This window comes from Ascochyta rabiei, chromosome 17, assembly GCF_004011695.2.
Source record: "Ascochyta rabiei chromosome 17, complete sequence".
Taxonomy (NCBI): Eukaryota; Fungi; Ascomycota; class Dothideomycetes; order Pleosporales; family Didymellaceae; genus Ascochyta; species Ascochyta rabiei.
Window position 1 is genome coordinate 1,072,803 of NC_082421.1, and position 21,615 is coordinate 1,094,417.

Below are 21,615 nucleotides of genomic sequence, written 5' to 3' on the forward strand. Positions count from 1 at the left end.
CGTCGGCTGAGCTTTGTGATGGGCAGCGTGGCTTGGAGTCAGGGTCGTGTGCCAGAATATGCTCCGAGCGATTGCGTTGATCTAAAGCGTCGATTAATGTCTACTCTCTAGTATCCACATACTGACAATATGAATCGAACCACCAGCACCCCTAAGAATCAGACCCCGCTATGCTAATCAATCATGGACGTCCGAGTCGTGAACAGAGCTTTGTTTTCCTAAGCACGCAAGGGGTATTGCTCCCTGGTGCGAACAAGCCCTGTCTCTGAGAGTATGTGTACACTACCGCTACACTGCCAGCACCCGTTGAGAAGCCTCGGGCAGCCGTTCTTCTTCCGTTTTTGCGTCGTTCTACGACTCTCCAAACATGTCCGCCACGCCTGCGAGACCTGGGCTAGTGCCGCGCACAATAGCCGGCGCCTGGTCAACGGCCATGTACTGTTCCATGGCGGCGCTCCTCTTCTTCGGTTGACTGCGCTGGATCTTGCCCTGCTCGTGGATGCTGACGCCCTTTATGCTGCTCAGCAAGTCCAGAACGATGGAGCGCTGCATACGCTCATCACTCCTGTTCGATCCGCGCAGTTTCGCAAGACGACGGTCAACGCGGTACTGGTCGCCCATTCCCGGCAAGGAGAGGATGATAGACCGTGGGGTGTCTTCGTCCAGATGGATGATGCCTGCAATGAGGGATGCGAGCTCCTTCTGGCAGTCGACAAAGTACGGTTCGTGCAGGGATGTGATGGCGGATTTGAGGATGTCGTTGCAGAAGTAGTCGCGGATGGGAGACTTTTCTTTGAAGCGTGCGAGGAGAGTGCGGAGGACGCGGACGATGGTAACGACCGATCGTGTGTCACGCACGCGAATCGTGGAGTTGCAGAACATAAGAATGGGCTCAAGAACCGCGGGTGTAGAGAGGAGGAAGTCGCACATTGGTGGCCCGCTGTTGTCGCGCTGGACTTGGTCTTCTGAGCGGCCGAACTCTGTACTCTGTCAGTATTGCTTTGCATGAAATTACGGATTCTGACGTACCTTGTCGTGAGTCGAGGAGAACAGCAACAAGCGAAACAGAAGAGTACGTGAGCTGTCGAAGAATGCTCTCCGTCTTCATCTCATCTGTCAAGTTGTCATTGTCCCCCGACTCCGCAATCTGGCGAGCAACCTCATTCCACTCTGAAGAGATTTTCCTGTCTAGCTCTCTGAAGAGTCCTTGTACCATGGGGGGCAGGAAGTGTGATCGAAGTTGTGCTGGACAGCCCTCAATCAGATGTGTTGAAACGGTGAGCAGGACAGACAGATGGTGTGCTGTTAAAGCGTAAGCGTGACCAAAGAGCGCCTGGCTGAGCGGCCCAGGGAGTTCCTGTATGCCGTAGAAGTGGTCTCGGAATTTTGTGAGAGAGTAAAGGATGTAGTATGAGCTCTCCCTGATCTGTCGTACAGTGCCTCTGATTGTCGATGCGAAGCCTTCGTAGGTCGACTTGGAACCGCTCACTCTTGCAAAGAAGTCGTCTCTGCTCTCTGTCGAGATGCCAGCCTGCCAGAAGCGGTCCGTCAGCACTCTGCGGATGACCTGCTGCAACTCGGGTGGTAGGTATGACCAGTTGCTGTCGATGTCGTTGAACGCTTGTGCGTGGCTGACAAGCTGCAGGAGGTTGGGGAGGAGCGTCGGGATCGCCTCCGCCCACAGCGCAGCAGCCGTCTCGTAGGCCGGAGAGCCATCCCTAATCTTCTCAGTGGAAGCCGCAAGGAGCGTCTTGGTCAGCCGTAGAGGGAGTTGTTGTGACCGCTCAAGGACCGCGGCTTGCAGGACTTGGCCGTCGCTTCCTAGCGGCTGGTTCGACCAGTCCTGGACGCCACGGAAGTTGTTTGCGGATAGAAATTCGGGTAGTTGGCCCATTCCGAGGATAGCACAGAAGGACTGGAACTCTGAGATGGACTTGGAGAACCCATCGTTACTCCAAGCATCCTTGACTTGGTTCAGCATCAGTCTCATGCGCTGTTCCTGTGTGGCCTTGTCTAGTGTCGTGCATCTATGGATGATGATGAAGAGAAAAGCAGAGTACGCCATCCGCTGGCGTTCGTCGGTAGTGGGGTCCGCGATCATCTCGTTGACCTTGTTTTCTAGTTGGTCGTATACGTTCATGAAGTCGTCGGCAAACTTCATCGCCAGCTTTTGCATCTCCAGGCTGCAGATACGCTCAAGGTCCTTGACTGCATCCGAGTACTGAGCGAAATCGGGGTTGTCGGCAAGTCGAATGGTGAGCATGTACTCGAGGAAACTCAGTGCGAATGCGGAGCGGTCTGGTAATGCCTTGGTAGAGAAGGTAGACATGAGTGAGATGACCTTCTTTGCAATCTCAGGGTCTTCGAACCGCGCTTGCAGGATTTGCCGCCCCCATTCTTCGAACGAGTTCTCCATAGTCGCACGCTTTCGCTCGTCCTCTTGCATGTCTTCGCCTTGGGTATTGAGCCATTTGAGATAACCCTTGATTGCGGCATCAATGACCGTGACTTGGGCATCGACTTGCAGGACGGCAGCAGAGTGCTTGGAGAAAGTTTGGGGCTGGAAGGCAGGTTTGTCGCTGTAGATGTTCGATAGCATGTTGGTAGCTTGGCTGAGGATGTGTTGCATAGCCTCGACCGGTGTTCTTCGAACAAGAACCTCGATGACATCAGCGCAGAACCGGCGATAGTTGCCCAGAAAGGCATGGCGCTCTGGCACTGTATCAATGTCCTCGTTGAGGAACTGCAAGGTAACGTCTTCTGTATCTTCGGGCAAAGACTCGTAGCGGAGTAGGCGGGCACAGCACGTCTCCAGGAGGCCGCCGACCATGGATGTCACGACTTCAGAGTCGCGCACGACGCGTGATCGTAGAAGCTTCGTCCAACAGTGCAACACGGGTATGGAGACAACCAGGCTAGGGTTTCGCAGAATGTCGTAGAGAAAAGCAAAGATGCCAGCAAGGTCGCTTCCTTGGGGAATATTCTGTGGTTTTTGCTCAATGAAAAGACCAAGGCTGTTAGCCAGCTATAGGGGTGTCAGTGAGATGTCAGGGGTGCAGTGTTGTCGATGGGATTTCTTTACCTCGGACAGCTTCTTGCACAGCGTATACTTTTGGTCGTCCAGATCGTTGATGTCCATGTCTGACAAGGTCCAGTTGTATACCTCGCGTAGCAGCGAGACGCTGCCAGGTGCGAACATGGGGCACACCAGTTCTTGAAAGTCGTCGTCGTGAAGATGGCTTCGGCTGTAGATGGACTGCAGGACTTCGACGGCGGCCTGTGTGTGTCAGTCGTGGTGCCCATCCAACAGCTAGAGGCTTCCTACCAACTGCAGCTCTACCACCGGCACCGAGAGCGCCTTGCAGACCGTCTCGATGACGGCGGTAGCGGCTATCGCCTTGGGGATGATCCATGGCATAGCGGCTCGCAGCGCGTTCATCGTCTTTGCGCCGGACGAACGAACTGGCTCCTGGCTCTGGCAGTCTTGGCCCAAGCACCAGGTCAGGTTGTCGCACAGCCTCTTCAGCCAGCCCTCGTCGCCGCAGCGCACGTCTACGCTCTTGTCCCGTGCAGGCAGCTGTTCTTGCAGGACGTGCAGCGGCGTGAAGATGTCAACGCAGGCACGACCGAGGTCGCTGCCGCGGAGGCCTGCGGTGGCATCTTCGCGGTTGAAGACTTCCTCGGACAGGGTTTCGAGCACGTAGAGCACAATGGCTTGGTGGTGCAGCGAGGTCGTCCAGAGCGAGAGCAGCAGCTCGTCCATGTCCAGCCACTCGGCGCCCCAGCTTCGTTTTGCGACCTCGGTCCATAGCTGGGCAACCTTGTTCCTGAAGTAGACCTGGTCGGTCTCCGTGACGGTCCGCGCGAGCTCGAGCACGTAGTCCTTCAGCACGGCGGCCTGGTCGGCGGTGAAGTCGTCCCAGTGGTACTTGATCGAGTACTCGAGCAGGCCGAGGCCGTAGTAGCGGACGTGGGCCAGCAGCGAGCGGTCGGCGGCCAGCGAGTAGCCATGCGAGGGTGCGTTTGGGTCGCGCTTGGCTTGCTCGAGGTATTCGGTCGCTTGGCGGCGGGTGTCGTTGCTCGACGAGGGCGCGTAGACGGCGTGTATGGCCTCGAGCACCTGCGAGAAGTCGGAGCTGTGGCCGTTGCTCTGCGGTGCAGCACCGCCGCCATTCGCGAGGGCTGGCGGGGCTCCGTCCGCCGCGGCGTTCATGGTGGAGGCGGCTGGCGGGGCGTGCAGCTTTCGCGGGGCGAGGCCGGGCCCTGAGAAGATGTCCTGATCCTTGGTTAACACGCGTGCAGATCGCGGCGATGCTGGCTGTGCGGAGGGCTGGCGGGTTGGGCCGTGGGATGTGGGATGCCGTCGGCAGGAATTACCGGAAGAGAGAAGGGCGTTGGCAGGCGTTGGAAAGACGAGCTTGGGTGCGCGCGGTGACCGCTCGACCCAAGAGCGGGTGGAGGTTGCAACGTGTTAGCACGCGGCCGCTGGAGGCATAGACATGGTGCCCTGCCTTGTGCAATGTACGGTGAAGAGACGACGCTCATCCTTGACGCCGCCGTCCCACAGACAGACGCGTCGCAGCAGGCCGACGTGCCATCACAACGCGTCACGGTGTCAGCAGACAGGCGCATCCACGTCCAGTCCCACGTCCAGTCCCACGTCCAGTCCCACGTCCAGTCCCACGTCCAGTCCGTCCGCTGCGCAACACCAGCTTCTATACGGATATGCATATGCATCTGCCCATCGACTGACCGCGCCACAGCCCTTTGGAGCGTGCGGTGCGCATCAGCTGCGACGCCGTGCCCCAACCGTCTGCGCGCAAATCGAGCTGACGGCGTGACCTGACGGCGGACGGTCGAACGAGAATTACATCAGAGCCTAGACCTCGACCAGCACACGCTACCGTACGCACCGATAGCCGATAGCCGATAGCCGACATGGCCGTCCACGCCTCGTATCTGCGTCTGCATCTGCGTCTGCACCTGCACCTGCACCTGCACCTGCGTCTGCACCTGCACGTGTGGAGAATGTATCCTGGGGAATTCGTGTAACCGTCGCCTGATCATCGTCCTGCGTGTTTGCATCTACATCTACATCACCGCACAGTTTTGCTTCTGGCACTGCTGCAAATACCCCTCGTCTTCTTCCGTCCCTAGCGCACCGCCTTGCTTCCTCACAACACCTCGCACCACAATGCTCTGATCGCCTTCAGCATGTCGCCACCGCAGCGTCTGCTTCAGAGCTCCGTCCTTGTCGTCCGAACTCATCTCCCATGTCCCGCCGCTGACCTCTACCGTCGACGTTGGGAAGTGAAACTCGGGCAGGTACACGACCGTTGGCCCGTCTTCTGGCGTAGAACTTGGTGCGTGCAACGCAAGCTTGAACGTGCATGTCTTGAGCTCGAACCCGTACGACGACACGTCTCCATGTACGGCGACTGGCGTGGGGCGAATGAAGGCTTCGGCCGCACGCAACCCCGCAACATCGCCGTCTCTTCTGCTCGAGCGCATCCGCTCTTCCGTCATGGTCTTCTGGAGTGTGCTCGGCGTTACACTGAGGTCATCTGTCGATGCTTGAGCTCTGGAAAACGAGGGAGAATCGGTGTCGAGCGACGCACGGGAATCCGAGGGCGAGAAGCTACCGGCGGGCACAGCTTTGTCGTCCAGCGAGAATATGGACAGGTCTTCGCCGTTCCACTGGTCGCCCCAGTAGTGAGAGTTCTGGAACCAGTCAGTAGGCAAGCCTGGACACCAGAGCCTTCGACAAGGTACTTACGGTGGTGACATACGTCCATAATGCAAACCCGTTCGCCTGGCTCTCCTCGAGTGCAAAGTGGTTCGCATCTAAAGCAGCAATCTGGCTGCTGTAGTTGCCGGTCCTGTATGCGTACTTGTCGTCCATGTCGTAGGGAATACCGATTTCGGTGAAGACACATGGGTGCACACCTGTATATTCTGTGCCTTCTTCCCGGATGGCCTTGAGCTGGTGCGCGAAGCAGTTTCTGATTGCATTCTCTCCAATCTTGATGGCAAAGGCTGGGGTCAGGTACTTGCCTCGCAACACGCCAAAGACGTCAATGTTCCACACTCGATTCCACTTCTTCGTCAACAGCGTGATGCCGTCGTAGAAGTGCGGGGAGAAGATCAGGTTGGGGTCGTCATCGGAGGTGCCCTTGATCCTGGGTGGTATCTCGAGCACCGGCGGCTGGAAGAACATGAGCGAGTCGGGGAAAATGGATTTGATCATCTTGCTGTACAATCGAAAGTGTGCCATCCAGTAGTGGTTTGTGAAGTACTCGGTGTCGATTCTGGCACCGTTCTTAGGGTCGATCCCAAAGTAGTCTTTTCGGAGAACGGTGTCGTTGGTTGAATCCCAAACACCATGCTGCGCCCAGATACACTCGCCGAGCTTCCACCCGGGATCACGCTTCCAGCCATAATGGGTGTCGTCGTGGTCCTTTGACAGCCACGCCGATCTGCCCTCGGGGTCGATCAACGCTGTCCCTGACTTGTAAGGTCCCATGCCACCAAAGTCCCAAGTCTCGACCTCGCAAGCTCGACCGGATCCGGTTAGCATGGCTTGCCACGCGGTAGGCGTGGTGCCCTTTTTCAGCTGCTGTTCCTTGGGGATGACGGTAATGTCCTGGTAGCTGATCAAGCCTTTGTTGGGCTCGTTCAGGCTTTCCCACCCGACAATGGGGTCGTACTCCAGGTCGCGTGCATCATGGATGCGTTGGGCGAGATGCTCGATGGCTCCCAAGTAATGGTCCTGCAGGTAGTCCTGGATGTTCTTGCCGTCCATGATGGCCTTGGGCGCAAAGTCCCTCCCGGCGAAAAACAAAGTGAAGACGACGTGGCAGGCAAGTCGTGTGTAGTTGGTCGCCCAGATCATCTTGGGGAACTTGTCTGGCTCCGGGTATGTGTTTTGTACGAGCGATGCTTCGGTGACGGCAAAGTGCTGGGGATCAAGGCCACATGCGTATAGTGTCCACATGGGCGCTCCTGAACCTCCAGAGAATCGTGACCACTATGCAGCCGTCAGTCGAGTTGGTGGGCTTGGGACGGGCGTACCCACGACATCCTGGTGAGGGTCCATGAAGATGTAGAAGCCATACGCTTTCGCCTTCCTCAACACGGCTATGGTGTGGTCTATCCACTCCTCGTCGTACTTGCCTGGACCGGCATGTTCTATGGCCTCCCAGGTGAAGATGTAGCGCAGTGTGTTGTAGCCCCAACCTCGGAGTCGTGAGAAGTGAGTGTCTGCGTCTTGGAGGGGAAATGGACGATGGACAAAGGAAACGTTGTCGCCGTCGAAGAACCGGTCGGACACGTGCGAGGGGAGATTGGGGGTTGCGGGGAGCTTCGCGTCGGCGGCGCAGTTGATGCCGTGGAGCGTGACCTCACGGTTCTGGGGATCGCGGAACGTCCGCCCGTCGATGCGCAGTCTCATCTGCGACAGCGACATGGTTGTGGAGGGGGATTGGGAGTGTGCAGAGGAAGGAGAGCGAGGGAAGACGGGAGGCGTGTGGAGAGATTCGAGATTCGAGATTCAAGATTCGAGACTCCAGATTCGAGACTCCAGATTCAAGATTCAAGATTCAAGATTCAAGATTCGCCATCCCAAGCCTGGGACTGCATTCGCGTCGTGTCCCCGGCAAGCGTCATCGGGTGGTGGCTGCGCTTGCGGCGCCAGACAGGGGTGTCACGGTCGGTGGCCGCATGAACGAGGGCTCTCGAACGAAGAGGCCAGCTTTACACTGTCGCATCCCCCCCCCGAGCTCATACAAGATATAAGCCAGCAGTCCCGCGCGTTGCATGCCTTGCGTATCTTGGCACCCTCCCGTCCCCGTCCTCAGCCTGCCGCTGTCTTGCCACCTGCATCCCCCGCGCCGTTGTCTGCGCCCCTGCTGCACCTCGCCGCCATGATACTGCGACTGTCCTCACTAGCCCTGGGCCTGCTCCCCCTCGCAAGCGCACTGTCTCCCGCCGACATTCCCGCCGACACCCCCGTGTCGCAGCTGATCAAGGACGCCAGCGTCAAGCTCGCGTCCGGCGACACCCAGGATGCTCTCGTCTACTTCGATGTCGCCATCTCGCGAGACCCCAAGAACTACCTCACCTTCTTCAGGCGCGGCGCCGCCTACCTCTCGCTCGGCCGCACGCAGCAGGCCGAGCACGACTTCGACAAGGTCCTGGACCTGAAGCCTGGGTTCGAGGGTGCCCTGCTGCAGAGGGCCAAGATAAAGGCGAGGAAGGCCGACTGGCTGGCTGCGCGCAAGGACTACGAGGCAGCCAACAAGTCCGACGAGATTGCCCAGCTGGACGAGGCCCAGGGCGCTGCCATGATTGCACACGAGGCCGCCGCAAAGGGCGACTGGGACGCTTGCATCCAGCACGCAGGCACCGCCATTGTCGTCGCCGGGGGAGCCTACGACATCCGCAAGACCAGGGCCACGTGCCGCTTCGAGAAGGGCGAGGTGGTCGAGGGCATCGCCGACCTGCAGCATCTCCTGCAGATGAACAAGGGCGACATCGAGCCACATCTCCAGAGCTCGGCCATGGCCTTCTACTCCCTGGGCGAGCCCGACAAGGGCCTCAAGCACATCGCACAGTGTCTGCAGTCAGACCCAGACTCGAAGCCTTGCATGAAGCTCAGGAGACGCGAAAAGACACTCGAAAAGAGCATGAAGAAGCTCAGGAACAACTTCGAGAGGCGCCAGTTCGCTACCGCCTCGAAGCTGCTGATTGACCGCGGCGAGGAGGAGCCCGGTCTCCTGAAGGAGGTCAAGCAAGACTTCCAGGACTACATCCAAGCCGGCTACATCTACAAGAACTCTCCCCAAGGTCTCTACACACAGCTCGTCGAGATGACTTGCGAGGCCTACAACGAGATGAACAACATGAAGAAGGGCACCCCCTACTGCACCGACGCCCTGACGCTCAACCCGGACTCGCTCCACGGCCTTCTCAACCGCGCCCAACGCGAACTCGAAGCTGACAACTTCGAAGACGCCATCCGCACTCTCGACCACGCAAAGGAGCACCACCAGCACCAGCGCATCCAGGAACTTCTTCAAAAAGCACACACCCTGCTCAAGCGCTCAAAGACAAAGGACTACTACAAAGTCCTCGGCTTGACCCGCGACGCCGACGAGCGCGAAATCAAGAGAGCGTGGCGCAAGGCAACCAAAATGTACCACCCCGACAAGGCAGCCGCGCAGAACATGACGCCCGAAGAGGCGCAAAAGAAGATGTCGGCCGTCAACGAAGCATACGAAGTCCTCTCCGACCCAGAGCTGAAAGAGCGCTTCGATCGCGGCGACGACCCCAACAACCCAGAACAGCAGCAGGGCGGCAACCCCTTCCAGGGCTCGCCGTTTGGCGGCCAGCAGTTCATGTTCAGACAAGGCGGCGGCTTCCCCGGCGGCGGCAGCTTCAAGTTCCAGCAGGGCGGCGGCGGCGGCGGCAATCCGTTTGGTTTCTAGTTGACATCTTCCTTCTCTTCCTGCACGTGGGTATATTTTCAGAACCGGCAACGCTTTGGCTGGACTGTGCAACCAGTTTGCTTTCAAATAGAGCAAGTTTTTATTTAGGCGTTAAAGCATGATATTATTTACTTTACTAAGAGAAGCCCTACTCTTACACGTCTCCTACTACTACTTACTTTAATACACTAAACTCCTTACTCTTGCTATAGTCCTCTAATCACTTGTGTTCCACATGCTAAGCCCTCTGTCTGTGAACGTCTAGCGAGCGCCTTGCCACTAAGCACATATCAGCCGCGCTGCAGGCTGCTGTACATGTCGGCGGCGATGGTCGGGAGCGAACAACAGACGTTCAGCGCTTTTCCACAAGGGACAAGGGACGTGACTGTAACGCACCGGTCCTTCCAAAGGTTCCTGTCCAGACCCATATCCGATTCATCTCCGACTCGGTGCTGTTACATACCGTTTCCACCCCACATCCTGGTCAGCACTCCGATTCCTCCCGGCACTCATAGCTATAAAGGCACAAGGTGCAACAGGTCTGGATAGTTGGTTTTTGAGTGTCCTTTCGTACAGGACCTATAGGAATAGAATGATTCTCTGTGTGAACTATCCTAGTGCTCCCATACACCTCGTAGCGGATACCCACGCCTATCGGAGACTTCTATCATCCTGCGTCGTTACAGTGACGAGACTTTCTGCTTTTCCAGAGGCCTCACTTCACTACCGCCACGCTGTCGTCGGTCAGTGACGTTTTGTCTTGTCTTGTCTTGTCTTGTCTTGTCTTGTCTTGTCTTGTCTTGTCTTGTCTTGTCTTGTCTTGTCTTGTCTTGTCTTGTCTTGTCTTGTCTTGTCTTGTCTTGTCTTGTCTTGTCTTGTCTTGTCTTGTCTTGTCTTGTCTTGTCTTGTCTTGTCTTGTCTTGTCTGTCTTGTCTGTCTTGTCTGTCTTGTCTGTCTTGCCTTGTCCTTCCCCCGCCGATGCATCGTCTCGAACCATGTTGGATTGGGCAGCTAGTGACACAAAGCTGAATTCTCGCTTCGGAACGTGGTATTCAAGATGCTGTTCGTCGCTCCTATGTACATGCCTGTCCGTCTGTCTCCGTCTCCATCAGCGCTACTCATCGCCGACCATCTGATCGCGCTCGCGGCAGACAACACAACCGCGTCCAATTGCGCTCTTGATGACATGGGCGTGTGCGACCTTTGCGCCGACGCTGCGGCTCCATCGCCCGCCGCTCTCCACCGCGTCGCTCGCTAGTTGTTGCTGCAGCGTTGCGGCGACGCTGGCGCTGGCGCTCGTCTTGGGTAGCAGGCAGCTGAGGTGGAAGACGTGGCCGCACGCGAATCCGACTAGCGTATCGCGGGACTTGGGTAGCGGGATATCTATGACTTCTTCCTCCTCTGCGGTGGGTAGAGTGAAGGGTTCGCCGCAGCCCGTGCAGTGACCTGGTGGAGCTTCGACGCTCGGGTCCTCCGCTGGTGCGGGATCAGCTACAGGTGCTGGGTTGGTCGATGTAGCTGCGGTAGTGTTGCCGCTGCTAAGTACTTTTGCAGCCAACTTTGGATCAACGCCCTTGGGTCGCATGTCCACCTCTTTGCCCTTGGATAGTCCATTCTGCGCACCAGGCAACTTCCCCTGTAATGCGTCTGACTCTTCGTCACAGGGCATGACTTCAAACTTGACCCCTCGTTTCTGTCCTGCACGGAGCGTGTCCATGCCCGCTGCTACTTCACCACGTAGCACCTTGGCTACCCCCTCTGAGATGGAATGCTGGATCTCGTACTCGCGGACCATACGGCCAATGCCGTCTCTCAGCCCTTCAATCTCAAGACCCTCAGGGATGCGACGGACGAGCTGAATGGGGTCGATGGCTGTGCCGACTTCTGCCAGCAAACCCCTGATGAATTGCGGTTTGTCCATGGAATAGTCGAGCAAATCATTCCACAGGTCCGGGTCGTCTTGTTCTTTTGCGAAAGATATGGCAAAGCTGACATCAGACAGCTTCTCGATGATCAGGTACAAGGCGCGCTTGGTCTGACCAGTCTTTGAGAGTATGTGTCTGAATATGTTAGCGCATTACAATTAAACACAACGAATGCCACTCACACAAGCTCGGGAATGTACTCCCTACTCTCGCAGATGGCCGTGGCTTTGCTCAGGTCAAAGCTTTGCGACTTGCGAAGGAACTCCATCAACAGCGGGCGATCGTACTCTGCAAACAGCTCGACCATGAGATCTGAGAAACCTTCGGCAACGAGTTTTCCATCAGCAGCGAGACGATCCTCAGCAACTCGCTCTTTTGCAGTTCTAGCCTTGCGCTCATGCAGTTCTGGCTTCCACAGCCGTCGCAGGTAGAAGAACAGAAAAGGTTGGAACGAGTCCTTCTTTTTCTTCTCTTGGAGCTGAGTAATAACATCGTCAGCTGGAATGGTCCCACGACAGCCCTCTTCCACAAGCACGTTGATGGTCTCGGAGGACGCCTCCTCCAGTTCCGCCAGCGGTGCTGATGCCATCTGCTCTCTAGACACACGCAGCAGGATAAAACCAGGGATATCATCTCTGACAGCTTCCACGAGGTGGAAATCACGAATGATGCTCATGGCGGCATCGGCGTTTTGCAGGCGTATGTAGCAGCGCAGTGCTTCTCTTTGGCGGCCACTCGCGAGATACAGCTTCGCAAGACCATCTTGTAGGATACGCCAGTCCCGGCCTTGTTCGTTGCCTTCAATAGAGTCTTCGGTCACATCACCAGCAGCCAGCTTGGCTTTGATGGCTTCGATAACGCTGCTGATATCGAAGAGTTCTGGATCCCATGCTTCGAGCAGATGCTTGAACCGTATTCGGTCGTTGATAATGTAGTGCCCAAGAATCACCTCATATACCATAGAAGGTAGCGGTGGCTGCATCTGCTTGGTGGGTATGTAAGGCGAGATCTCGTTGAAGTGGTTGGTTTGCGCAAACTTCCAGACCCAGTGCTCCCACCTAGTTGAAGTGCCTAGAACTCTTCCAGCGATCTCTCCAGCTTTCTTCCAGTCGTTTGCGTTCACAAGCTGCTGGACCCAAAGATCACCTACGCGTCGCTTCTCCTTCTCGACAGCAGTGTTTTGGTTCGCTCTTGCGGCGGAGACTGTATCTTGAGACTCGCTTTCGTCGGCGAAGAAGTCCTGCAGACTTCCCTGTTTTTGGAGAGGCGTGCTGGCCGGCGAGGTTTCTGCGACCGATTGACTGGCGGAACCGATAACTTCTGGATGATCTTCCAGAAGCTCCCAGGCATCTTTGTAGTTCTCGTGCTCCAGCTCCCAAGTAAAATGGTCTGCAAGGTCGCGCTTAATGGCTAGTACACAGTCGTACGGACTATGTATGAAGACCTTCAGACCGGCTGTTGCAGCATTAGGATGTACTGGCGTTTGTCGTCCACGAGCAGTCGTGGATGGTACAGTGCCACTGGCGGAAGACAAGGACGGTGGCCTCGAATCTGAACCTATTGGGAGATTGAGAACACTGGCGCCGGAACTGAATATCCTTGTTGCGCTGACGCCGGCATCCCATATCCCCCCTCCAATAGCCTCTAGTGCGCTCTTCTGTGCAGGCGTCATGGCCTTGGGATGCGGTACGTATAGCGTTCCTAGGTGGTAATCGGCTGCGGAGAGAGTCTCGAACCTGCTGACTGTCAAAGAGTCAACCTCGACCTCTTCCTGTGTTACAGCGTCGATGAGTTTGAGTTCAGGGGATAGGCCATTTGCACGTCGATGCATTCCACGTCGTGGAGTTGTCTCAACGGGGTTGTCGTCATCGTCGTGTGTTCGGTATGCAAGAACTAGAAGTAGGGAAGGGGTATAAAGCGAGATGCCAGAAACAATACAATCGTCAAACTTAAGACTTGTACAGTGTTAGCCAGAGCCCTTGTGGGGCAGGTGGTGATAACGTACTGGTGAGGAACTTCGATGCTGCCAGGGGACCTTTCGCCGGTCTGCTTGCCATTACCAAATATCTCTCCAGGGATGACATGGATAATCCAGGCGGCATCTCCCCAACCCACGACTAACTTCTCCACCTTTTCTTTCTTGGGTCCTTTTCCTCGTTTGTTTGTTCGTTGATGTGGCAGGGTGGATTCGACCTTGCCGTGGTCACGATGATCGTTCATGCTCATGATGGCATCATCATCAGACTCCAGTGATTCGTCGTCGACCCATTCGACTCTTGCTTTCCACAACGCAGCCATATCCTGCCAGACACGACGATTGGGCTTTCCGACAAAGCCTATTCGTTTCCAAGCCAGCTCAGAGTCTGCGCTATCCAGGAACAAGTTCGTGCGCATGAACCGAATACCTTCCTCGTTGACCCACACCACATATTTTCCAGATAAGGACCATTTGATGGTGCTAATGGAACCTTCTCCAGAGTGCAGAATCGTGTCTCTACCACTGTTACCGCCAAGACCTATGGCCCCGAGCCATCCAGCAGCGGCTTGTGATGCTGAACTGGTATTCGCATTTGCGCGAGTACCTATGGGACCTCCGCTTGTCAAGATCAGCTCGCCAGCCAGACCTCCTGACAGATATGAGCGGTCGTTTTTGTAATCTGGCGAGAGCGCTACGGCTTGGACAGGCCGGGCGAAGTTGCGCAGCGTGACGTCTTTGGGGTCAACCAGCGAGGACACACAGACATGACCGTCTATTGAGGCAGAACCGATGTAAATCTGGTTCGAAGGAGTTGGCGGGACTGGGTTTTGCTGTGGCCTGCGAGGGTCGCGGCCAGCATGGGGCGCAGCCTTTCTCGGTGGCGCTTCAGCCTCTGGGGCTCTATTGGGCGAGCCAACTTGGTTGATGAAGGACTGTGTGCGTGGTAGAGGCGACACTGACAAGGAGGTGACTGAGGCAGAGGGGTGGGCGTTGTAGGTGCGCAGTATTTGAAAGGACGGAATGGTGAGGGTGTGCTGGTGATGTTAGCCATAACGTTTTAGGAGGAGGGAGCGTCCAGACTCACTATATTGCCGTTGTGTGTACCGACAATCTGTGTAAGGCTCAGTATACGGCATGCGGCTTGTGGCAGCTCTCATTGAGCTCGAGGTACAAGCATACCATCTTGTCTCCCGCAACTAGAAAGGAACTGGTCGCGTCGCCATTGCGATACACAGGCCCCAGACTGCTCGTCAATCGGCTATACTTGAGCTTGGGCTCCTCGTCCGCGTCGTCGTCGTCGCCTTCATCGTCATCGTCTTCGACATCGCGGTCGTTTACGTGCTGGGCGGCTTCTGTGCCGTTGCCGGGCCCTCCACGTGTCACCGCATGCTGGTCGTCTTCGGTCGGATCCGCAGCCATGCTGGCGACATGGACATGAGCTGCGGTGGGCGTGCGGGAGTGCTGCGAAGCTTGGGTCGTGATGTGTAGCTTGACGTGACGTCCGCACACCAATGACAGAGCTCTGTCAAGACCTGGACCCTCGCGAGTGCAGGGGATCTCCACAGGCTCCACCGAAACTCATGGACGCCTCCAAGCACTGACCTGCACCCATCCACGATGCACGTAGAGCCCTCGATAGATACATTGCATCGCCGGCGATGCCTTCCTTTGGATCGAGCGCACCTTCCACCTTGATGAAGTGCATCGCAAAATGCAAGCATCAAGGCCCTCGAATATCACTCCATATTCCACAATCGCTACATCGAACCCCAGCACGAGCATTCTCTGCAAACGTGATACTCAGGAAAAAGCAGGACGAGGCAGATGGCAAGGCTGAACAGCTAAAACAAGGATCGCGCAAGACCGCTGGCAAGACATTGTCATTGCGCAGTGTTGCTGTCGAAGCCCAACGATCACGAACCTTCGTCAAGTCGCGTGGTCGAACGCGCTTCATCGACCCAGATGCCGAGACCAAAACAGTCACTGCATACTGCGCCGCTGAGACATACGATATCGCAGCCGCCGCTCGACTGGTCAAAGCCCAAGGCTACGAGCTCGACCCCTTCCAGACAGGCCTGTATCCGCAAGTCGTCCACGTACAGACCAGCGACCGGCCGTCTGAGGTCAAAGACTTCCAGCAGGGAGACGTTTTCATTTTCCCCTCTGGCACAGTTGTCACATGGAACGTCCGGGAGCGCGAAGCCTTGAAGCTAGTTCAGCAGATTCTGCCTGCAGCAGCAGAAGGCTCACATCTCGAACTTCTCGAAACAGAAGATCTCGAGTACCTTGAGGACAGCTCACGTGAGAGTAGCGAAGTCGTCGGCGACACCATCGTCCTGGGTATCAAGCCGGAGCAGACTTCTGACTCGCTCTCCTCCATGCCTAACGAGTCTGGTCCTACATCACCAGAGGTTGACACCGTGCTTGCCAAGATCGCCTTCTCCTCTGGTCTGGCACGTAGTACCAAGCTCGCTGTCCTCGAAACACTTTTATCCAACTACCAACACTCGACCCGCGAAATTCCCAACATGCTCGCCGCAAAGCACATTCGTTCACCATTTACACGCTCCTTCATTCTGCGGAAAACCGGCGAGTTGCTCTCCATCCGCGCACAACTGAACCTCTACTCAGAGCTCACAGACAGCATGCCAGATCTGTTCTGGGACTCGCGACATGAGCTAGGGCTAGGTGGCTACTATGACGGCGTTGGCCGCGCACTCGATGTCGGCGTCAGAATCAAAGTGTTGAACGAGAAGATTGGGTTTGCACAGGAGATTGCAAGTGTGTTACGTGAGCAACTAAGTGAGAAGCACGGTTTGAGGTTGGAATGGGCGATTATTGCTCTGATCGCTGTGGAGGTAGTGTTGGAGTTCTGGAGACATTACGAAGAGCGCAAAGAAAGAGACGACCCCGAGAGTACCCAGGCACTGTTGAGAGCGTACCTGGAGCGGTTGGCCAAGGAAGAGATGAAGGCAACGAACGCATAGTGTATACGGCAGTGTACTTGTGCTTGTGATACCCCACTCAACAATCAAAACAGCTATCGAGACCCACGCCAATCCTCATAGTGAACTCATGACCCCGTGCTAGGCCTTCACTCGCGGCTTGGTTCCACCGCTCCTGCTCGAACCACTGCTCTGGATCAGCTGCGAGGTGCAGACGAAGCGCTCAACCATACATGGCTTCTACTGTTCAAGCGCATTATCCATCCCTTGATCGAAGATGTTGGTCGGCCTTTATTGCTGGTTACTTGCAATAAGTGTAGTCAAGCCACTGCAATGGCCATAGATACCTACTCACTAAATACGTTCAGAGACCTTCTTATCTACTACCCTCGATGATATCTCCCAATCCCAGCTACCTGGGAATCACTTCTGCTATCACAAGTTTCCGAGTGAGAGCGGCCGTTTGGCGCTACTTGCTGCCTGGCGACCTCGAGGCTTTCGTAATTGATGCTCTCGGAGTAACACTACATACCTGCCAGCATGAGACAGGCGGCATTGTCTTGAACTCCCTCTTTTTGGAGTCAATCTGTGATACGGTCGACACTCTGGGTGGCTTTGATATGTGCAGTGTTGTGATTGCAATCTATATACAGTGATTTCGAGCTACTCCGTCACAGAAAGACCAAGTTCATGGCCTCCTCGATTGACCTGGACCCAGTGAATCCTCCTGCAATCACGACAGACGAACTGAACGACGTGATTTCGAGCGATTCCGTAGTATGCACCTGAACTCAGGAAACATGATGCAAGACTGGGAGACGAGACAACATTCTCAAATGCAATTATCCTTTCGAATTGAACCAAACTTGCATGTCCTTTACTTGAATCCTGTTGGGCTCGTTGGGTGAACTTGCCCCTCCCCCTCCATCCAAATTGATACCCCTCCAACCCAAAACGCCCCTCCACGCCCCTCCCGTTGCCCTTTTGCCCCTCCCGTAGTCCCGTTTTCCACAGATATCGACAACTTACCGGATGCAGCAGGTTTATCGCGGGGTTGTGGTGCCCCCTTCGCCGTACACGAGTTCAACGGACACAATATGCCAGACTATGCTGAACACACTTGCTCGTGAAAGGCAACAACATGACGCACGTCATTACACGACAAGCGTTGAACTCACCAGCAAAATAGTTCAACTACTCATGAAAAGAGAGGAGGGTGAATCAATACAACCGTCACAGCGGACACGAACGTGTCCAGCAAAAACACTAGTCCATCTAGAGCGCAGCTGATCCAAGGTTACTGAGCGGATACTGACTGGACACGACGAGCGCAAAAAGATTTGCTCCCTGCCAGATTCGAACTGGCGGCCTTCGGATTTCTGTTCTTAGAACAGTCATACTCGACGAGATATGAGACCGACGTGATAACTAGCAGGTGTTGGTTAAGATCGGTGAAGATATTGGAGTGGTAGATGCTTACCCGACTACACCAAGGAAGCTGGTGATTTGATGAACGGGAGAAAGAATGTAATATTCATAACCCAGAAAATAGATTAAGAGAATCCTCGTTAACCGCGGCCTACTGATATCGGCCGAGTCTTCGTTGGTGGTGGGGTGGCGAAATCTCAACGCCGGTGCGGGGCGCTTCTTGAAGAACATCGTAGTCCTTTGGTGGGCTCAAGTACGCTAGAGATGTACATTAGACGATGCGAACTTTCTTTCCTGCAAATGCGCACCTGCCATACGATCTCTAATATCTAAACAAGCCCAATCCAACGCAAACTTAGCTCTTCCAGTTCCAAAACGCCGGTCCATCATGCATTAAGTCGGCCATACATTATACACTTCATAAATTCCACGCCACAATCAAACTTCAAAGGTCGGAACACCGTCGCCGTTCACGGTCCTAACCTTGCTCCTGATTCCGGGCTCCTTGGTATCCCACCCATTGGCACACTTGTGGTTGGCAAAACACCGTAGCGACCGTACGTCTTCTGGTCTACACTCACATAGTGAGGTAATCTGCCCAACAGGTTCGCTTTCGTCTCAACCCATCTCAGGATCTTCTCGTGGGGTACGAGGAACTTGATGTAGCCTGAGGCCCAAAGATAACCTATTCCAGCGCCGCAGAGGTGGCCGATGAAGCTGACGTTCGGTACGAGGATGCTGGTAACAAGGACGAGAATCAGGGGCGTAGTCCAGGTGGGAATCTTGTAGGGACCAACGCTGTTACACATGAGCTAGAGTATGGTGGGCATTACAACAGAGCATACCTGAAGTTGGGGTTGGTTTTGTGTTGTTTCATGACTTCTGCAGAGAGAAGCAGGAAGACCCAGACGCTGTTATTCGTTAGCTTCAATTCGGAGATTCCACTGCTGTTGTGCTCCATGCGTACCTCGCGCCCATAACTATTGTGTTCGCCCTGAAAACGAACTTCTCCAACAGCGTGTAGATGCCTCCTGGAAGTGTACCAAAGGGCCCAGTGAAGAGTGCAAGCGTTACAAGAGTCCCATACTCGGACTCGAAGCGTTCGAGAAGAGGTGCGATTGCGACGAGGTTGAAGATCATGTGGAAGAAGTTGAGATGCATCAATGGGAACAGGTTGAGCCGGTGCACTGCGAAGTAGTTGTTAGCTTGAGAACCCATGCGATGTACGCCGGCCCGCGCAGTTTTTCTGGTGCTGCTCGGTTTGTCGTGCGCCTCATGCAACAGCCCTCGAGCGTGCACTTCCATGCTGAGATGGCGAGACGTCCCAGCCCTCCACACTGTGTATGCAAGATGGTATACATTCGAAGTGATGGCCGGCAAGATCGTCATGCTGCGACCATAGAACGAGAAACGTCTACATACTCTGGGTCAAATCCATCTTAGCCGGCTCGAGCCGTGCGAACTCCCTGAGCCATGGCAGCGGTATTGTCGCAATCCACAGGCCGACGATGGCAAGCAAGAGCAACCGGGTCGCAAGCGGTAGACGGAGAACATAGGAGCGTAAGCGGGCCGGGTTGAACTGCGTATACGAGGCCATGGCGGCGCGCGATTGTGAAGTGTGAGACAGGTGTTAGCTTGTCTGCAGGCGCGTTGAGAAAGATGGGCGATGATGGCCCAGGGTCGCGTCGTTAGCGCTCCTTCCGCGCCGCAACCAAGAGCTCCGAATGCAGGAGAGACGGCCACATCACTCCTTGCTGCTTCGTGGGGTATTTCAGCGGTGGGCAACATGGCACTGATATGTGAGCTTCCTAGTACCCCTCCGGCGACCTGATAACTAATCGCAGCAGCCTCAATATTGGCGCTCCGGCAGGATGCCCGCATCCTTAAGATCCCACCCTATCTCTCCGCGCTCTGCATTGTCGTTGGCATAGCGTGGCTGTTGGTCTTACCTCTGAACGACTACTCGCGCAACACATACGTCTCTGAGAATGCTCTGTTGCCCGGACAAGTGCACACCTACTTCACAGGCAGCGAGCATAATGTCTTCCGTGCTTATCGACAAGAGGTCCATGGGATGATTGACCAGTCGGTGGAAGAGTGTGTCATTTGCTGCCCGTCTGAATACATTGGATACTAACGTACTCGTTAGGCGCTCTAAAAGACTAGGCGATATCTTTCGCTCGAACAATCTCAAGGTCGCGACCCAGAAGTACTCGTACCACGTCTCCAACCGCACCATCGCAAACGAGAACGTCTACGCAATCCTCCAAGGACCTCGCGCTGACGCCACGGAAGCCATTGTTCTGATAGCAGCATGGAAGAACATGGACGATGTGGTGAACAACTCTGGTGTGGCCCTCATCTTGACCCTTGCCCGCTACTTCAAGCGTTGGAGTCTGTGGAGCAAAGACATCATCTTCCTGGTGTCTGGCGACAGCACTACAGGGCCTCAAGCTTGGGTAGATGCCTACCACGACGCGCACGACGAGCGCTATGTCGAGAGTCTGAAGATCAAGAGCGGAGCACTGCAGGCCGCTGTTGCTGTTGACTATTCCGCTGGTCCTTGGGGCCACCGCTACGACAAGCTGCACGTTCTGTACGATGGTATCAACGGTCAGCTACCCAACCTCGACCTGTTCAACACCGCCGTACAGATCGCTTCTAGTCAGATGAACATCGGCTGTGCCATCCAGCGCATGTTCGACCACAGAGACTCATACAAGGAGCGCCTGCAGACCATGCTGCGCGGTATGGTGTCTCAAGGCCTAGGCCACGCAACGGGACCTCACTCGTCATTTATCCCATACCATGTCGACGCCATTACTCTCTCTACAGTCGGCGATGGCTGGCATGACGAGATGTCGCTGGGCAAGACTATTGAATCGCTCTTTCGCAGTTTGAACAACCTCCTCGAGCATCTGCACCAAAGCTTCTTCTTCTACCTCCTCATCCAGGCAAACCGCTTCATCAGCATCGGTACCTACCTCCCTTCAGCGATGTTGATCGCTATGAACTTTAGCATAACCTCAATTGCGCTTTGGGTTGCCAGTGGACGCTCGACCAAACTCATCGCCAACCCAGCAGCCACGAAGCCCACCAAGAGCGACGCCACCAAACGAACATCGAGCTCAGAAGAGCCCGACGAGTCCAAGCAACCGGAAATGGAGCTTATTGAACAAGATGGCTACAAAGCGTTGGTCCCCAAGGCAGCCACAGCAGTGACAGAACGCCACCTCCTGTTTCCCATCCTCTCCGTCCTAACAATCCACTTCCTCGGCCTGATTCCGCTCTACATGTTCAATACCTGGGACGCCGACAACCTATCGCGGCTGCACCTCACATTCGCAAACGCGACGACCCTGCTACCCCTCTTCCTCGCGTGGGTCATCTCAGAGCTCCGCCCTCTCTCCACCCAGGAAGTCACACTCATCCAATGCTTCTCCCTGCTGCTGCTGGGCATGATCCTCGCCGCGCTCGCAACCCTCAACTTCAGCCAATCCTTCCTGATCGGCGTGCTCGCCACCCCGCTCTCCTTTGTGCGCAGGACGAACAAGATGTGGTTGACAGCTGTGCAATTGTTGGTCCTGGCAGTGCTGAATCCCATCATGGTCGCGCAGTGGAGTGCGAAGCTGCTCGGTGCAAACTTGCACGACGTGCTTGTGCTGGCGGCAGAAGGCTGGCTTGTTTCGGGCCTGTGGACACAGGTTACAGTCTGGTTGGTTTGGCTTCCGGCGTGGCTTTTGGGCAGTGTGGTCGTTGCAGGCGGCATGCTTGAGGAATAAGAGAGTAGTCTCGCTGATTGGTAAAGCAAGAAAATATACGAATATCATACAGAGGCGCAGAACATTGTATTG

General features: G+C 55.5%; 7 protein-coding genes and 1 non-coding gene across 8 annotated transcripts, besides 6 other annotated features; 3 read left to right on the plus strand and 5 right to left on the minus strand.

The window, feature by feature from the left end:
- Nucleotides 1-351: 351 nt before the first annotated feature.
- Nucleotides 352-4,737, minus strand: EKO05_0009778 (karyopherin; the record flags this gene model as incomplete). The annotated part of the gene is made up of 5 exons (XM_038942726.2): nt 352-980; nt 1,030-3,025; nt 3,083-3,277; nt 3,326-4,276; nt 4,378-4,737. The coding sequence occupies 5 exons, from the start codon at nt 4,735-4,737 to the stop codon at nt 352-354; spliced, it is 4,131 nt and encodes a 1,376-aa protein (XP_038795150.2).
- A 240-nt stretch (nt 4,738-4,977) lies between these two features.
- Nucleotides 4,978-5,019: a tandem repeat.
- A 72-nt stretch (nt 5,020-5,091) lies between these two features.
- EKO05_0009779 (uncharacterized protein) lies at nt 5,092-7,465 on the minus strand (the record flags this gene model as incomplete). Its single annotated transcript, XM_059637613.1, has 4 exons — nt 5,092-5,564; nt 5,619-5,721; nt 5,777-7,027; nt 7,076-7,465. The coding sequence occupies 4 exons, from the start codon at nt 7,463-7,465 to the stop codon at nt 5,092-5,094; spliced, it is 2,217 nt and encodes a 738-aa protein (XP_059493596.1).
- Nucleotides 7,466-7,530: 65 nt separating this feature from the next.
- Nucleotides 7,531-7,615: a tandem repeat.
- Nucleotides 7,616-7,922: 307 nt separating this feature from the next.
- EKO05_0009780 (uncharacterized protein) lies at nt 7,923-9,485 on the plus strand (the record flags this gene model as incomplete). Its single annotated transcript, XM_038946930.1, has 1 exon — nt 7,923-9,485. One exon carries the CDS (start codon nt 7,923-7,925, stop codon nt 9,483-9,485), a length of 1,563 nt encoding a protein of 520 aa, XP_038795152.1.
- Nucleotides 9,408-9,467: a tandem repeat.
- A 626-nt stretch (nt 9,486-10,111) lies between the features above and the next one.
- Nucleotides 10,112-10,170: a dispersed repeat.
- Nucleotides 10,171-10,240: 70 nt separating this feature from the next.
- Nucleotides 10,241-10,451: a tandem repeat.
- A 148-nt stretch (nt 10,452-10,599) lies between these two features.
- On the minus strand, nt 10,600-14,807 carry EKO05_0009781 (Vacuolar protein sorting-associated protein 41; the record flags this gene model as incomplete). Its single annotated transcript, XM_038942549.1, has 5 exons — nt 10,600-11,545; nt 11,593-13,365; nt 13,416-14,422; nt 14,473-14,499; nt 14,568-14,807. The coding sequence occupies 5 exons, from the start codon at nt 14,805-14,807 to the stop codon at nt 10,600-10,602; spliced, it is 3,993 nt and encodes a 1,330-aa protein (XP_038795154.1).
- Nucleotides 14,665-14,715: a tandem repeat.
- Nucleotides 14,808-15,046: 239 nt separating the features above from the next.
- Nucleotides 15,047-16,375, plus strand: EKO05_0009782 (uncharacterized protein; the record flags this gene model as incomplete). The annotated part of the gene is made up of 1 exon (XM_038946932.1): nt 15,047-16,375. The coding sequence occupies one exon, from the start codon at nt 15,047-15,049 to the stop codon at nt 16,373-16,375; it is 1,329 nt and encodes a 442-aa protein (XP_038795155.1).
- Nucleotides 16,376-17,674: 1,299 nt separating this feature from the next.
- EKO05_17t3 lies at nt 17,675-17,832 on the minus strand. Its single transcript has one exon. It is a non-coding gene; the product is annotated as a tRNA-Met (tRNA).
- A 399-nt stretch (nt 17,833-18,231) lies between these two features.
- Nucleotides 18,232-19,358, minus strand: EKO05_0009783 (Putative rhomboid protease; the record flags this gene model as incomplete). Its single annotated transcript, XM_059637614.1, has 4 exons — nt 18,232-18,559; nt 18,607-18,672; nt 18,729-18,948; nt 19,184-19,358. The coding sequence occupies 4 exons, from the start codon at nt 19,356-19,358 to the stop codon at nt 18,232-18,234; spliced, it is 789 nt and encodes a 262-aa protein (XP_059493597.1).
- Nucleotides 19,359-19,430: 72 nt separating this feature from the next.
- On the plus strand, nt 19,431-21,543 carry EKO05_0009784 (Glycosyl phosphatidyl inositol protein transamidase complex subunit; the record flags this gene model as incomplete). Its single annotated transcript, XM_059637615.1, has 3 exons — nt 19,431-19,560; nt 19,609-19,858; nt 19,911-21,543. The coding sequence occupies 3 exons, from the start codon at nt 19,431-19,433 to the stop codon at nt 21,541-21,543; spliced, it is 2,013 nt and encodes a 670-aa protein (XP_059493598.1).
- Nucleotides 21,544-21,615: the final 72 nt, after the last annotated feature.